The sequence below is a fragment of the Hyaloscypha bicolor genome (assembly GCF_002865645.1).
Source record: "Hyaloscypha bicolor E unplaced genomic scaffold K444scaffold_118, whole genome shotgun sequence".
Classification (NCBI taxonomy): Eukaryota; Fungi; Ascomycota; class Leotiomycetes; order Helotiales; family Hyaloscyphaceae; genus Hyaloscypha; species Hyaloscypha bicolor.
Genome location: NW_020194620.1, coordinates 2,127,027 through 2,143,145, shown reverse-complemented (window position 1 = coordinate 2,143,145; position 16,119 = coordinate 2,127,027). Strand labels below are relative to the sequence as shown.

Here is a 16,119-nt window from a genome sequence, read left to right as displayed (position 1 = left end):
TGGGAGCTTCGCGGGAGCTTGCATTTGTCCTTGGAGCTCGGCTCCCTAGCTCTTGAGCTGCCTCTCAATAATCAGGAAACGTCCATACTAATTCGGTAATTACGATACGATTGTTGGGCATGCAAAGTCTCTGCTCACCGATCTGAGTTTTCTGAGACAGGATAAGGTAAATATGTCACAGAAAGTTGATGATGTGGTTATCTAATCAATGGATAGTCGCGAGCGATTGTCTTCGTTGGCCACTCTCTTGGTGGACTTGTGATAAAGCAGGTGTGTATGGCACGCCACCAAAGTGCAGAGAGTTTCTTTACGGTACAGCGTTCACTTACTGCAGGCTTAGGCTCTAATTGACGCTTCGGCATACGCCTCTCATGGGAGAGCGCCGAATCTTGCAGAAATTTACAGAAACACGAAAGGCGTGCTCTTTTTGGGCACACCTCATCAAGGGAGCGACAAGGCTTCCCCGGCCAATATTATGGCGAATGTAGGGACTTTGGTTCTCCGTCAACCAAACAAACAGTTGCTGCAGAGCTTGGATCCTAGCTCTAGCACTTTGGAGTACTTACGTAACAGCTTCACGACAATCTCACAGCATATGCGTATCGTCTGCGTTCGAGAAGAAAACCCTACAGCTATTGGCATAGTGAGCTCCCTATAAGCTCTTATTGCACTGTTGCTGGTGGCTAAATTTACCACTCGTTTAGATTGTTCCTTCTACATCGGCTACAATCGACGGATACAACGTGGAACAGTTCGGCGTGCCCGAGGATCATCAGGGAATGGCAAGGTATGCCACGAAGCTCAAAATTGGTTACAAGCGTATCAGCTCTGTCCTGCAAGAGCTCGTTAATGACGAGCGAGGAATACTCAACTCTGCGAGGGAGACTTGGATTACCGGTAATGACATGTCCACTTCCACGGAGCGGCTGTTCTGACAGTGTCTGTCCAGGTGTACTGAAATCATTAAAGTATCCCATGATTGACGACCGGGAGGCAGATATTACAGAGACATACGGTGATACGTTTTCTTGGATATTGGAGGACGATGAGTTCGATCTTCTGGCGCGAATGAGCCTCACCGAAACTGAAGACAGCAGTAAGTCAAAGGCCAACTCTAGCTTCGTTTCGTGGTTGGAAAGTGACAGTAAACACCTCTTCTGGTTGAGTGGCAAAGCCGCCTCGGGCAAGTCCACACTAATGAAGTATCTCTACAACGATAAACGGACCAAAAAGAAGTTGAAAAAATGGGCAGGTGGGAGTGAGCCTATCCTTGCTGCCTTTTTTTTTCTTTGAACGGGGCGATGCTCTACAGAAGTCACGGGAAGGGTTACTGCGAAGTCTTCTTTACCAGATTCTGTCCCGGAGGCGGGACTTGATACCGCTTGTGTTCGATTCGAATCAAGAGGGCCGAGAGCATCCGATACCCTTACCACAAATGACTTGGCCAGCGCTCAAAAAAGCATTCGCCCAGGTTTTGGAGAAGATACCCGATTCGACTAAGATCTGCTTGTTTGTGGACGGACTGGATGAGTATCGCATGATGGACCGAGAGAAGGATTATGGGCAAGACGAGATGCACTTACTCTCTTTCGGGACCAACGATGACTTCAAAGCCTACCCCGAAGGAAATTGGATACGCGATGGACACCAAGAAATTGCCTCAATCTTTCAGAACATCAAGAAGTCGAATGTAAAGATATGTGTTGCGAGTCGAGAGCTGGCTCCCTTCGAAGCAGCATTTGCAACTACCCCTCGACTGCGAATCCACGAACTTACGAAGGCGGATATTCACAATTACGTCTATTCTCGGCTTATGGGAGAGGGAAGGGAATACTTCTACGACGCTGATGAAATGAAAGAGATCGCTGATACGGTTGTTAAACACGCTGAAGGGGTATTCTTGTGGGTTCGACTTGTGGTAGAAGAACTGAGAAAAGGGCAAGATGACGGAGACCGGATTGAAGACCTCTGTGCAAAGCTTATAAAGTTACCAAAAACCCTTGGTGGAAGAGACGGGCTTTACATGCGGATGGTTGACATGTCGCCGTCCAGAGATGAAGCCATCAAGCTTTTCCAGCTTGTTCTTTATCACAGAAACCCCCCAGATCTCGACGTACTTTTCTATGCAGCCGACGACTTGTACGAATCAGATAACTCGATAATGAACTTCTTTAATGATCAAAAGAGTTTGGCGCTTTCAGCGGAAATCCAAAACGACAGACATCTGCGTGCAGTGAAGCAAGAGGTCAAATTCTTCACCATTGAACAGACGAAGCGGAACCTGGATCAATTAGAGCGGAGACTAAAAAGCCGATGTATGGGACTTCTCGAAGTCCCTCGAACATCGACAAAAGTGATATACATGCATGCGACCGCGAAAGAATTCATCTCCCAACACCTCGAAAAGACGGAAGCCTGGGACGGAATTGAAGGCGGTAGCCAATTTTCACTTCAGTTTCTATCGGCCTACGTGCTGAAGATGAAAAGAACTCATCTGGCTATGGATTCACAAGGTGCATTGGGCCAGGCTCAGGGATGGACCTTTGAATCATGCTTTAATCAGCTCATAGGTTGTGCCAAACTTTTCGATAATAAAGGGTCGAATGACCCTGGAGACGACACCCAGGATCATGGGGACGACACCTACTTTCAAATCTTGGATGAGTGCAGAAGGATCTGTGAAACTCCAAGTCTGAGCCAGGACCAAAATCTAATCAATCGCTGCTTCAAAGAGTACGTGGGAAAGAATGTGCTGCAGAGCTGGGGATCAAATTACTTTTTACCATGGGATTTCTTATCGGTGTCAGCAAAGCATGGCTTGGGGAAATACATCCGCATGACACTTGTGAGGACCGGCATCGACCCTAATAATAGAGTTAAGATTATGCACGAGCTTATCGTATCTGACGATACGGGAGATTTCGCCGTGGCGGGGCAAATTATTGGTCACCTCCTCTCTCACGCCCTCAGTCTGCCTGGAATATTCGGCAAATCGATCTTCGCCATGTCGGCATGGGAGACTTTCCTGCACTGTGCAGTTCGTCTAAAGAAGGCTGGGCACCAGATTGACGATATCGCAATCCTCTTGGAAACGATGCCTCGTTTTAAACGCCAGGTTCACGAGCGAGACCAAGTACTCTTCCTCACTTATGATCCCAAACAGCTGCGTCCCTGCCTTGCTCCTTTTTGGCAAGGGAGCACAGGGGAGGTCCTGTCTGGATTATTGGAACTGCCCGAATCCGTCATTGTCCCGCTAATTGGTATCCGGAGAGTTGATGGAAGTAGCACTTACTTCCCAGAAATTCCGGAGCCAGGGTTATGGAAAGTCGAGGCGAGAATCGAAGACGGCGATTTCTTCGGGGGCTTGGATTAGGAATGGTCTCTAAAGAAGGTGTGATTAAGCTCTGATTGCAAACCAGACCAGCTTTATTTTGATTTACAAAAGGATCGGCGGAAAGGGATCAAACGGTGGATGGTAGCCGACCATACCTTTTTTACAAGCTAGTCCAGAAGGGTTTCCTGCGCCTGGCTGCATGAGTTCGCACTTCTGCATCTCATTTCGCCATGACTTCCCCAACTCCTAGAACAGGTTTCTCCCTTAGCTCAATGGACGAGTTATGTAAAGAACCGGTCGGCAACCCCGCACCGCGGCAACTCAAGCTTGTAGATCCATGCATCATGCAGCATGCACTGTAAGCATACGAGTTGAGCAGAGCTAGTAGGAGTCATACCTATTTCCTCATTCGAAAATGGCAATCTGTCAACATTGACTCGGCGAAACTCTCAGCGACGAGGAGAGAGATAGAGATCCCTAGTTAAAAAGTACATACATAGCCCCTGTTCCCTCTTTCAGCTCGCGATCAAATTTCGATACAACATCAACCGCATATCCGCAACTCTCGCTTACATTCTCTCTCAAGTTCTAACAACCACTCCTCATCTGTTTTCCTTATCTCAAATACTTTGAGACTCATCTCATATCCAACTCAAGATGGACATCAAACAAATGGACCAAGGCCTTCTAAAACGCAATCCTTCCATGACACGAGAAGAATTCTCAACCCACTGGTTCACAAAACACGCCCCTCTCATTGTCCCTTTCTTCCTAGATCTAGGTGTACAACATTATGAACAGGTCCGTTCCCCCCTTCTATCATCCCAGCTCTGTTTCTCATCTGTTCATCTCACGCGACCAAAACAGATACACGGCCCTCTCACCACCACCTCACCTACCTTCACTACCCTAGTGTCAACCTACGATGGCGCAGCCGGGATGCCCTCTCAATCAGACCTCCATAACTTCCCACCTCCTTCATTAGCGAAGTGGAAATTGGCTTATTACCGCGAAGTGATATTAGTTGACGAGCGCCGCTTCCTGGTATCTGAGGCAATGCAGCATATTCATCGAGTCCCACCGATGACGGTGGACGGCGAAAGGAAGGTTGTGATTCATGATAGGAAATGTCTCATCAATGTCCCAGAAAGCGTTTTGGAGGTGTGGAGGAGTTATGAGGCGAAGGGGTGTGCGGAGGAGAAGGAGACGTGACCTCGAGGTGGTAGGTAAATCATACATTTTACACTCCAGGAATGCAAATTTCCCCCATTTAATTACAGCCCATCCTTCACTAATACAACCCCTCATCATCCTCCACCCCCTCGCGAAACCCCATATCCGTCACCTTCCCCTTCCCCTTATCTTTCCGCTTTGCAGCAAACCCATTAACCCCCTCGTCATAAAATTCCCTATCCTCATCCCACTCGCTCCCCTCATCCCACCTGCCAACCGCCTTCTCCTTCCCCTTTCCTTTCTTATCCACGACTTTCTCCTTACTCTTGCCTTCCCCATTACTTTTCGGCCTATCTCCTTGCTGCCACTCCGGAATGCCATCCTCCTTTTTCTCCAACAACTTTCCCTTGTTCTTCCCATCTTGAGCATTAGAAGGCTTATCCTCAACCTTCTCAAACTGCTCCCTAACCCGTCCATAATGCTCCAATTCCTTTGCACTCACACTGGGCACAAGTTCCCTCGCCGCAGCCACGAAGTCTTCCTCCTCAACCAAAACAGCAACATCCTCTTTGCTCGCAAAATGATCAAAGAAGTATGCTGTGCTGATCTTGGTTTTACCCAAGGTGGCGTTGGAGGTGTTTATTTGGGCAATTTTAGCATCGACGAGGGAGGCCTGGCGTGTAACGGCTTTGAGCATGGCGTCTGAGCAGAGGGCGTAGAAGTCGGCACCTGTGTAGGTGAACGGGAGGCGGGAGGCAATGCGGGGGAGGGAGAGCGTTGGGGAGAGCGTGAATCTGGGGTTGTTAGAAGGCTTCTTGGGAAGGGGATGGGTGAACATACTTGCGAGTCAAGGCCTCCATGATGGTCAGCTGCTTCTCATGCGTATCGCTGACACCTAGGTAAAGCATCTTGTCGAAGCGACCTGGTCTAAGTAATGCAGCATCGAGTAGATCCGGACGATTCGTAGCCCCAATGACGAACACGCCGCCACCACCGTCTTCGCCGTCTGACATGCCGTCTAATTCCGCAAGAAGCTGGGAGACGATTCGATCCATCACTCCTCCGCTGTCTCCTTGATTTCCTCGTTTCGGTGCTACGGAGTCCAGCTCGTCGAAGAAGACCACGCAAGGCCGCGCATCTCTTGCTCGCTGGAAGACACGTCGTACATTAGCTTCAGATTCACCGATATACATATTCAGTAACTCAGGTCCCTTGACGCTGAAGAAGTTGAGACTGAATTCTGTTGCGATGGCTTTGGCAAGTAATGTCTTGCCGGTTCCGGGTGGGCCGTAAAACAAGATACCTGAGCGCTTCTTCATGCCCTTTGCAAACAATTCTGGTCGTTCGAGAGGTAGCTGGATAGTCTCCATGACAGCATCTTTGACATTTGTCAGACCACCAACATCGTCCCAGCTGACATTTGGAATCTTAGGTGCGCCGATTGCATCTGCGAAATTCTTTCGTGCTGCTTCAACAGCAACATCGAAGTCTGCTTTTGTGAGACACCTCCCTGCTGGACCACCAGCAACCAGAACATCACGAACGGAGGTGAAAGTCTCGGATTCTGAGAAGGTGGCAGCAAAGGATTCTAGTCGGGAATTCCTTGCCACCAGAGCGCGATCAACGACATCAACAAGGTCACCTGCTACAAGAGCAGCAGTCTTGACAGCCACTGCGCTGAGATCGACATTCGGAGCAAGGGCAACAGGTTGGTCATCGATGACTCCCCTGAGAATGCCTTCTCGCTCCCATTCATCTGGAGCACTCATCTCAAGCTCATGTGTAAACAAACCTCTCACTCCGTCCGGAACCTTGTCGATTTCAGTTGTAGTTGCTATCAAAACTCGAGCCTTTAATAAAATCTCCTTTAGAGTGGTGACCATCCGATCTGCAGTGAGAGCCTCAATGTGCCGAATAAGAAGAGCAGTATGTTCAGGACCACAAGCCATCGCTCTTTCAGCACGTACCTCGAGAAAACCTGCTGTTTTCATATCGCTTCCGGAACTGCCATCACTCACAATATCATATGCATCAATTGTAAAAGTGTGGATGCCAAGGTCAGCGCATGCACGATTTGATAAAGTTGCTTTGCCAATATTTCGTTGGGTTGAGACCAAAAGGATAGCCAATGGCTGCAGTTGAAGATGAATTGCTCTCGGGCTTGTGGCTGCTGCGATCAACTCTCTCAATCGACGCTGCAGAGCCGGGATGTGATGCCTCCGCGGCTCCGGCATAGAGGTTGAATCTGTTTCTGATTTCGAAACAGACTTCAGTCCGAGATAATACTCCCAAGAACTCCCCATAGTGGCAGGTATTCGACTGGCCTCGCTGCCGGATTGCTTCATTTGAGTTGAAGAGGCATCAATAGTTGCAACACCACCCCAGACTTCATCGTCCTCAACTGCTTCACCAACGTCCTTGGCCAGCCCGATGTATCCAATCTTGAACCATGCCACAGCCGTGGTTTTCGCAGGCCTTGATGGCCCAAGGCCATCAAGAGCAGTGTTCGACAGGAGCTCATCCAACTCAGGATCATCGGCTGAAGACTGATAGAGAGTCCGCCCAAGATCCTCATCAACTGGAATTGCAATCAGATCGCCTTTTCGGACAACTCTAGTGCGACTAGAAAAGTGACCTTTTAATCCTGCGAATAGAGCATTTTGTAACACCCGGTCTGTAGTGAAAGGGGTTGAGATTTTCGACAATGTAAGTTCTCGTGCGAAAGGAGGTCGGGATGCGCTGGTGATTTTTGGTTGCAAAACCTTCATAGGTTGTACCGCTCGTTTGAGCGGAGATAGTCTGCAATATGGAGTATTTTCCATATTTGCCAGTAAAATTGGGGAAAGATAGACCGTCGGACTTGAAGGCTTGTGAACCTGAGATTCGAAGAACGACATCCGCCTTTCTCCCTGTTTGCTAGTTGGAATTTTCGTGACCGGGCGATGAGAATAGCTTTCAGGCAATCCGAAAACTTTTACTGGTCGCCAAACTTGATCTTCGGCAGGCTCAAAGTTTCCAAAACTTCCAAGGCCCCAGAGCCCTGCCCCTTGTGCAGGAGGCTCAGCAGCCGCCTCTAATCGTACCCAATCTCCAGAAAAACAGCCGATTTTTGTGAGCGAGTTAATATCGACAAACACTCGAGCTTCTTCGTCATCGTCGCTATTCGGTTTGGGGTGCAGAATTTCTTCTGATAACACCTTTACCAACCCCTGCGCCTTGAACAGACGTCCTCTCTGTCCGCCAGCACGGGCGGTGGTAGCCGTAAATGTGGAAAACACGGATCCAGGGGTCTGAATACCGTCATTCCTCCTTCCGCGACCAATTGTGTGCGGCGTTCCGGGTTGAATTGTAGATATGCCACTTGCATTGTGAGCCGGCAGCATGGGGGCTTGTAGTGAAATCATGTCATCCATTGAATCGTCAGATAAATTATCATCGTCTGCATCTGAAATCTCTGTTTCTGTCTCAGTGGTAGAGTCATCATCTTCGGCTACTGTGTCGGTCTTGTGTGCATCTTCGGCCGCAGAAAAGAATTGATCATTCGACGTATCATCATCTTCCTCGGCTACTCCATTCAAGGCATGGTTGATAGGCAATGGTTGTGATTTCCGGATGGCCTTTACATGGTGGCCAGTCTGTGTGATAACAATATTTGTTTGCGGTGACAAGATTCCCTGGCCCACAGGCTCGGATAGGGTGACTTTTGCGGGTGGAGGAGGTACATGTGTAATTGGATGTGGTGGTAGGGGGAGGGAAAAGAAGTCACTTGTATGGACAACTTTCAATGCACCCAAGGCTTCTCGAATTGCGGCTGTCAAACGGTCTTCGGGGAGAGCAGGTATAGGTCGGCCATTTGGGATCCCTTTCATTCGTACATGCTCTCCGTGGAATGTCCCCTCGCCGTTTTCCAATCTTCTAGCCAAGTCCCCTTCAATTGTCACAAACACAGTCTCCAAAGGCAAGGGCACTACGTCCAGTATTCGAATTTCAATCCCGCTTCGGCTGTGACTCGATATTTTGGAAGGTGCTAGTCTTCGTAGAGCTTCGGCGAAGCTTTGCAGAGCTAGTGAGGTGGGAGAAAATTGCACTGTCGAATGTGCAAGGGCGCTTGAGGGCTGAACGGGGACAACGGTCCATGTTGAGTCTTCGACCGCGGTAGACGGCCCCCAAGGTGAGATTGCGACATGTTGGATCTCAGGGGCAGCGGAATTACCATTCCTATTTTCCTGGGCTACGAGGATTTGAGTCAGCGGCAGATTCGATACACAGTGAGCCCGGGTCGAACCTTGGGCTATTGCAGGAAATAAATCTGCAAATAAATCCTCAGAGAATATGCCCACATCCCCTGTCACATGGTCATCCAGAACCAATCTCGCAGATATGGAAGGCTTATCCGGGCGCCGCCTCTTGCGCTTGCGGTGATGTGGTATCGGCATTTGCTCTGCCATGGCCATGTCCTCCATCCTTCTCAACCTCGCGAGGTTCACGTTAGGAATGCGCCGAACGCGTCGTGGAGCTACCAGTTCATTCTACGCGGTTGCTTCGGGGGAGCGAGATTGTGTGGGAATGTCGTTCTTTTTGAAGGTAGGAATAAAGCAAATATCAAGGATATTGTATATTGTACATGTGAACAAAATGTTTTGAACACAAGGCCAGCGCCTGGCAAGCAGAGTGTGTTGGACGTGGAAAATGTAGCTGCTCGGCACGTCCAAAATCAACGGCCCGAGGCACTTTGCGGAGAGGCCGCTAGGATGAAAATGGAAGTGTGTATCACGTGATGACTTCAACTTGCTTCCAGGCTACTTTTCTTATATTAATAAAGTACAAAGGTGTCAGGGATTTAAAATAGTACGTATTGTCCTCACATTATATAATTTTGCTAAGTCGAAAGTCGAAAGGCCGTATGGTCAATGGGAATCCTATCTCATTAAGAGTGCGGTTTTCAGTTTCGTCTGAAGATCTTCTTCGCCTCAGATATCTTGAAATATTTGGGATGAAAGTTGGCCTTCTTCTATATCCCCCCACTGCGCCAGAAATATATTAAAAGGATATTATGCAAATGTGAACAAGAAGTTCTGTATCCCTAAAGAAGTCAATTTCATAACCTGACGACTCAGTTGACGCTGGCCCGGTCATTGCAAAACGAGACCGGTTTTCGGCTGCCTCTTAGCCATGGTACATCAATGCATAATTGTGGATACAAAAATGCATGTAAGATTTAATGCCTCGCTGCTGCCAACATCCGTCCTCTTGAACTTGCTGTGGCGTTCCAACACAGCCTCAAACGCCAATGACGTCGACGATTGCGACCCTTGAAAGAATGTTCACATGCCAAAATAACCGCGAACCACCTGCATCAAATCAGATCTGGCTGGCGACATAGATTAACTTGTCCAATCATAGGCATCCGCACTGTCTCTCTTACGAGTACGCGACTCGCCATTTTGCCAGCCACAAGGCTATCATTCCGCATTGAGCAAAGTCAAGATGGAATCACTCTCTTCCCGTCTTCACTTCCACTACTACACACTCTCAGTGTATACCCTTCCCAGACGAAGTGCTGGGCCCCCAAAACTTTGTTTATATCTTTTCCTTCCCCGTTTTGGATACATTGGTCTCAATTGGCTTCTGACATGTTAGAATTCCCCACTTCGTTCCATTGGCGGTAACGGGACGCCGCGACATTCTCAGCGACCATGCATGAGAACTCGAGGCGATCAGAGAGCAATGCATCGGCAGCTACCAAGACCTCAGTCTCTCCTGCATCCTCTTCTGCAGCCATTTCTGCCATCAAGTATGCACACCAGGCCGAGAAATTGTCCTATGTTGCTCCCGAAAAAGATCCAGACGGGCCGGGGACGGCTATCCACGCACACTACATTACTCCCCAGGATCCAATTATTGTGATGAGTGATGGGGGCAGATTACCGGGAGTGCCGCTCGCGGAAGCAGGGAAGCTCAATACGCTGAAGGAGGCGATTGATGGGGAACCTGCAGATGTGATTGAAGATGCATCACCAGTGGACAAATCTAGGGATGGTTCGCGGCCAGAGGCTTCCAAGAATGGGGCAACGATACAAAAGTCTGGAGAAGCATCTCTGCGAAAGGCAATGCCCCCTTCCCGCACAAACCCTTTGTTCCTTCCGCTCCCACTTTACGGCCCTTCGTCGAGAACCCGCGATTTTCAATGTTGGACATTCAGAACGACTTCTTTTTTTCTATCAATTGGATTTCTTGGCATTATTGTTCTTGGTTCAGCATTTACGAGTATACCCTTAATGTGTCAACATATCTGGTTACGCGTCACATTCCGAGATCCAGATGCAAGACGACCATTTCACGAAGAAGAGAAGAAGTTAAAGAAAGTGAGGAAGGAAGACGCGAGGAATTGGAAGAGGCAACGCTCGAGGAGGAACTCTAAACCGAAAATTGGCGATAAGGAAGATGAGGCTGGACGGGGAGAGTTTATCCCAACAGAAGGAGGGCCAGATCCTGTGATTTGTGATGTGGGATATTATGCCCGTCGCGTGGGATTGGATATGGAAGAGTTCAAAGTCCAGACCGAAGACGGATTTATCATTACTCTCTGGCATATCTACAACCCCCGAGAATTCACACCCATGTCTCCAGCCGAGAGAGCAGCGCGAGGACCCGGTGTCTTCACCGGCGAACCACCGTCACGGCCCATCAACTCCTCCCAAAAGCCAAAATTCCCCGTCCTAATGATACATGGTCTACTGCAGTCATCAGGAGCATACTGCACAAACGATGACAACTCTCTTGCCTTCTACCTGTGCAAAGCCGGATATGATGTCTGGCTCGGTAACAACCGCTGCGGCTTCAAACCAGAACACACTCTGCTGTCTTACGCCGATCCTCGAATGTGGGCCTGGAACATCCGTCAAATGGGCGTCATGGACCTGCCAGCTTTAATCTCACGTGTTCTCTCAGAAACCGGATTCGAGAAACTGGGTCTGATAGCACACTCGCAAGGCACGACGCAGACCTTCGTCGCTCTCGCCAAAGAACAACGACCCGACCTCGGCGACAAGCTCACGGTCTTCTGCGCCCTGGCCCCAGCAGCGTACGCCGGCCCTCTGATAGGGAAAGCATACTTTAAATTCATGCGTGTCATTTCTCCTGCTCTATTCAGAATAATTTTTGGTATTCACGCATTCATCCCCTTCATGCTGACAATGCACACCCTGATCCCAGGACGCCTTTTCGGCGCAATGGGATACCGCGTCTTCAGCTTTCTCTTCGACTGGACCGACGACCGCTGGGACCGCGGGCTACGAGACCGCATGTTCCAGTTTGCGCCTGTCTATGTCAGTGCCGAGAGTATGAGGTGGTGGCTGGGAAGAGAGTGTTTTGCGAAACAGAAGTGTATACTTGCTACACGTGAAGAAGGGCACCAAGAGGATGCTGAAGATGAGATGGAGGAGTATTACCACCGTTCATCCTCTCAAAATCAGAACGAAACGCAATCCCCCTCCCCTCATCCAACTCGTCCTCGTCGTATGTCGGAAGCAAGACGTAAGCATGAACGAAAACCTAAAGGTAGCACAGCCTGGTACGATTCACACGTCCCTCCCTTCGCATTGTGGGTCGCGGGTTCCGACGACCTGGTTGACGGGAGAAAGCTGTTGAGGAGATTTGAGAGGGGGAGGGAGCCACATGTGAGAGTTGTGCATACCAGAATTATTGAGGAATATGAGCATCTGGATGTTATCTGGGCGATGGATTGTATTGAGAAGGTGGGGAGGGAGGTGAAAGAGGTGATTTGGAGGACGTGTAATGTTAGGGACAAGGTAAGGGTCCCGCGAGGGTGTGAGGAGGTTGAGCCTTGGCAAGATTCGCAAGATGATAGCTTAGGTGGAGTGGACGGGACGGCGGATAAGGAGAAGGATGGGGGGAGTCAGAGCAGTAGTGAGGACGTTGATTGATTGATTGGATATTTGGTAACAGCGTGGCGTTGAGGCTTGGATATCAAAATATACGCATACATGTTTTATGTCCTCTTTTCGGAGTTGCCCCCGATCCTCCATGAAAGCCTCCGAGGCTGTTTCCCCAAAGAGTTTGTGTGATGCAAAAAAACAGTAGACGAATACGAGAGCATAGAAATGGCCTGCTTGCACGACCCGTAACCAACGCTCCTTCTCTCTATGCATGTATCACCCGGTTCAGTTAGATTTCTCAATACACCACTCGAGATCTTTTAGTATAAATATTACTTCCATCCCCCTCAACTCCTGCATCTTGCTTCTATATACTAATTTAGAATCGAATCGAATCGAGGTATACAGGTGGGGAACTTAACAACAAGAAGGAAAATGATAACAATAATTCTCCCCCCTGTGAAATAGATGCCTGCTGCTTGATGGTTAAAGTATGCAAAGCTGGTTCCCATAACCAACCGATCTAGATAATGCAGAGCTCGAAAATATCAAGTAATGGAAAGTGTTCCTTCTTCCCAATCGCAGCAGGGCTTCGAGTTGGCGTGCATGGCTGTGCCTGATTACTGGCTACATGAATGAAGGAGGTTGGGTTATATATCCCTTTCAGGAATCTCTGGTGTTCGCTTAGGTTGGAGAAGGTGTTGGAAGGGGCGAAGCCTTACCTTTGAATTTATGGTCCATCCTCCTGTATTTGATAAATGGCTTCAGGCTGTATATCTGTAGCCCTTTGGAAGCTGATGCGCTATCATTGATACTTCAACTTTGTCCTCATTTATTCTGGAATAAGGTATGTTCCTGGAGAAGTTTTTAACACACAGAAAGTTGGTGAAAGAGGCCATAGTTGTTTGTCTTCATTTGGATACGGTCTTGCGGCATACGTCAACTAATATATTCGTTATAAAAATGAGGCGAGAAGGGAGCAACGGCAATTGTGAATAGAACGCGAGCTTGTGGCCAATTGTCTCCTCGATGATCCTGCAAGTCTAGGATACGAGAACAATTGCAAATACTTCTTAGAAAAACAGAAATATGTGAGAAAGGTTCCAAATTGTCCTCCAGTGATCACTTCATGCACGATGTGCAGTCACTTGCTTGGTTCCCCCTGAGGCTTGGAGTGGGACATGACATCCCCTCCGATTAGTGAACAACGATAGTCTTCAGTCCGAGAGTCGCATCGCCAAGATGGCTACCTCAGAATGGGCCGGTCATTGGAGTTCCAGAGGATATCGCTCCCGTCTTTATCCTGCGGGCGGCACCTACGAAGAAGCAATGTGACAGCTGCAGACCAAGCGTCTTATACGCGTTGTGGGCGAATCCCCAGATGTTATTTACTACCGAAGAGCATCTACACCGAACTACGGACTCTACTTGGAGGAATTCCTAAAACATGTCTCGGACATTTTTAACACAAAGAATATTTATGACCAGAGGATGTTCACTGCCAGAAATGGCTTATTAGGCTTAGCGTTCCGGAGGCGCAGGTTGGAGATGGCTTATTCGTCTTACTTTGTGGTAGTCTTGAGGACCACCGAAAAACCGGATGCTGCTTCAAGAGCAAGGAGTAAGCGTTTTTAGTACATAGGAGATTCTTATGTCCAGGGACTTATGTCTGGGGAGGCGTTGGATGGTGTGGACGAGAAACAACTAGAACACATCCTTCTAGTATAGCAACCAAGATATTATTAGTGATATATAAACGGCTTGTTCAAACGAGAACATAATGTTTGATAAAGTGATAGAAACGAGTATCGAGAAACTGGAAAGGATGGAATGCTCGAAGAAGTGTCAAGCGAAATCAATCCGCACTTGCGGCAGGGTCCCCCAAGGTATTAAATCACAATTAAAATCACCACCAAAAAACACATTCTTCTCAAATAGACTTCTGGTATCCGATGCTATTCAATGGAGTGCACTCATAACTACCATCTATCCGCACAATTCCATTAATTACACACCTCCAGCTATACCCTATTCGCACCAAAACCTCATGTTTCCTGAAGCCTCCCTTCGTCGCTCGGAGATGGCCTACAGGTCGGGCTGCCATTGCCTGTGCTTAACGACAAGCTTCGCGATAGGCGTCGAGCGAGTTTTTCTTGCGGATCGAGCTGAAGTTCAGTTTGATGGCCTGCGGGCAAAACTGTGTCAGCTTCCACCGATACTCCGCTTCGAAGACCGGTTTGTTGGCTTGAATGAAAGGCACGAGGAAGGAATATTCGCCATATTGGAACGCCTGCTCGCTGGCGTGAAAATCGAAGTTACCGACTAGGTCCTTGACTTGATTGATGTCATTCTTCAGTCCCACCGCCATCTCGAGAGCATGGACCTGGTCCGCCACCCAGCGGTTAAAGACGATTTGATCATTATATGTGAGCGGGAAGCCGCTCGACTCGTGGGCAGTCTTTCGTAGCCGTCCATATTGTCCGGCTCAACGCCGTCACAGCCTTTAGCTTTCGCCTGTTGGAAGCGAGCGATCAGAATTGGCCCCAGGGGTGAGGTAGTGATACTCCGGATATCCAGCCAGCGTTCGTTGGGAAAGCCGCTATATTTCGCGCCCAGCAATGAGGCCGGAAACTTCGAGGCATCCGAGCGGTAGTTCTCCCATGAGCCTACATCGATGTAGCAGATGACCTTCTTACCGCGGCTGTGGAGATCCGCCACCACTGCAGCAGTGTTGTCGAACATGTCGATATCGTAGACCTGAACAGCCGCGGTGGGGTTGATAGGTACCTGCAATTGCCAATCCCAAGTGGTCCCCGCGGCCGGCTGGTACCACGCCTCGGCTCCTGCTCCGGCGAAAACGAGGATAGCAACAACGTTGCCGAATTGCATATTGGTAGTTGATTGTCTTTTGGAAGGACTGGTAGGTGTTGGTTTGACAAGGTTGATTGAATATAGTCAACTTTTCTTTGTTGTAGCGGCTGGCGCTAAGGTGGTTGTAGATGATGCAAAGGAACTGTGATCGGAGGAAAAGGTTCTCTATATAGCCCAGTCCAAAGGAAGCTGGCCAATAGGTGGCGTCCTGCACAGTGCAAAATCGCATGCTATAGTAGGAAAATTTGGTTATGCAGAATCAAAAAGACGATAACTATGGCTGCGCGGAAGACCAACTATGATCGAGAGAAAGTGCCAAAGTGCGCGAGATGAAATTCAAGTGGGGTGACCAGAGCGGAAGTCCTATTGCGAGGCGCATCGTTGTCTCAGAAGCAAAGCAGAGGTAGGTAACCTATTGTAGACTAGGATCTCGGAGCAGGAAACCCGGTACCATTACACTTGAAGAAAGTTGGGGGCAGAAACACCATGTGTCACTCAAACAACCGCATCTGGATTCTAGTTGTCCAGTTTCATTCGCGACCCGACACCTATGAGAAACTTGTGGCGGGATGCTCGAAAGCGGGGTCCTAATTCGCTGGCAGGACAACCTCAGCTTTTGGCCAAGATAAGCCTCTAAGCGGGGTCGAGCCTACGAGCCGCAAACAGTTTTACCTCGTATTTACTTCTTTTTAAAAGAGAATTTAGTTGTATACTGGAAAATTTTAAGCTCACTCAGGAGAAGCATTGAACTCCCCGAGCTCCGCGACCCCGGCATCTGCCAAACTATTATAGTAGTTAGAAATCGTCCACTAATCACGAGATGTCTAGTGGAAATTTTAGAAA

General features: G+C 48.8%; 7 protein-coding genes across 7 annotated transcripts; 5 read left to right on the top strand and 2 right to left on the bottom strand.

The window, feature by feature from the left end:
• Positions 1–216: 216 nt before the first annotated feature.
• On the top strand, positions 217–658 carry K444DRAFT_536235 (uncharacterized protein; the record flags this gene model as incomplete). The annotated part of the gene is made up of 2 exons (XM_024875358.1): positions 217–292; positions 381–658. Coding segments are annotated over 2 exons (354 nt in total), but the record flags the coding sequence as incomplete, so codon positions are not given.
• A 559-nt stretch (positions 659–1,217) lies between these two features.
• Positions 1,218–2,306, top strand: K444DRAFT_616509 (uncharacterized protein; the record flags this gene model as incomplete). Its single annotated transcript, XM_024880934.1, has 1 exon — positions 1,218–2,306. A coding segment is annotated over exon 1 (871 nt), but the record flags the coding sequence as incomplete, so codon positions are not given.
• Positions 2,307–2,417: 111 nt separating this feature from the next.
• K444DRAFT_616508 (uncharacterized protein) lies at positions 2,418–3,577 on the top strand. The gene has a single exon (XM_024880933.1). It carries the CDS (start codon positions 2,480–2,482, stop codon positions 3,371–3,373), a length of 894 nt encoding a protein of 297 aa, XP_024733564.1. The 5' UTR covers positions 2,418–2,479; the 3' UTR covers positions 3,374–3,577.
• Positions 3,578–4,039: 462 nt separating this feature from the next.
• Positions 4,040–4,546, top strand: K444DRAFT_645285 (uncharacterized protein; the record flags this gene model as incomplete). The annotated part of the gene is made up of 1 exon (XM_024885074.1): positions 4,040–4,546. One exon carries the CDS (start codon positions 4,040–4,042, stop codon positions 4,544–4,546), a length of 507 nt encoding a protein of 168 aa, XP_024733563.1.
• A 79-nt stretch (positions 4,547–4,625) lies between these two features.
• On the bottom strand, positions 4,626–8,961 carry K444DRAFT_536411 (AAA-domain-containing protein; the record flags this gene model as incomplete). The annotated part of the gene is made up of 3 exons (XM_024875372.1): positions 4,626–5,301; positions 5,348–8,738; positions 8,793–8,961. The coding sequence occupies 3 exons, from the start codon at positions 8,959–8,961 to the stop codon at positions 4,626–4,628; spliced, it is 4,236 nt and encodes a 1,411-aa protein (XP_024733562.1).
• Positions 8,962–9,690: 729 nt separating this feature from the next.
• K444DRAFT_654668 (alpha/beta-hydrolase) lies at positions 9,691–12,661 on the top strand (the record flags this gene model as incomplete). The annotated part of the gene is made up of 2 exons (XM_024885952.1): positions 9,691–9,718; positions 10,262–12,661. 2 exons carry the CDS (start codon positions 9,691–9,693, stop codon positions 12,451–12,453), a joined length of 2,220 nt encoding a protein of 739 aa, XP_024733561.1. The 3' UTR covers positions 12,454–12,661.
• A 508-nt stretch (positions 12,662–13,169) lies between these two features.
• Positions 13,170–15,381, bottom strand: K444DRAFT_654667 (glycoside hydrolase family 114 protein; the record flags this gene model as incomplete). Its single annotated transcript, XM_024885951.1, has 3 exons — positions 14,896–15,381; positions 14,619–14,863; positions 13,170–13,260 (listed from the first exon to the last, which is right to left on the bottom strand). Exons 1-3 carry the CDS (start codon positions 15,292–15,294, stop codon positions 13,170–13,172), a joined length of 735 nt encoding a protein of 244 aa, XP_024733560.1. The 5' UTR covers positions 15,295–15,381.
• Between the last annotated feature and the right edge of the window lie 738 nt (positions 15,382–16,119).

Coding starts and splice junctions, on each gene's coding strand:
- K444DRAFT_616508 (XM_024880933.1), top strand. CDS start 2,480: ATGAAAAGAACTCATCTGGCTATGGATTCACAAGGTGCATTGGGCCAG.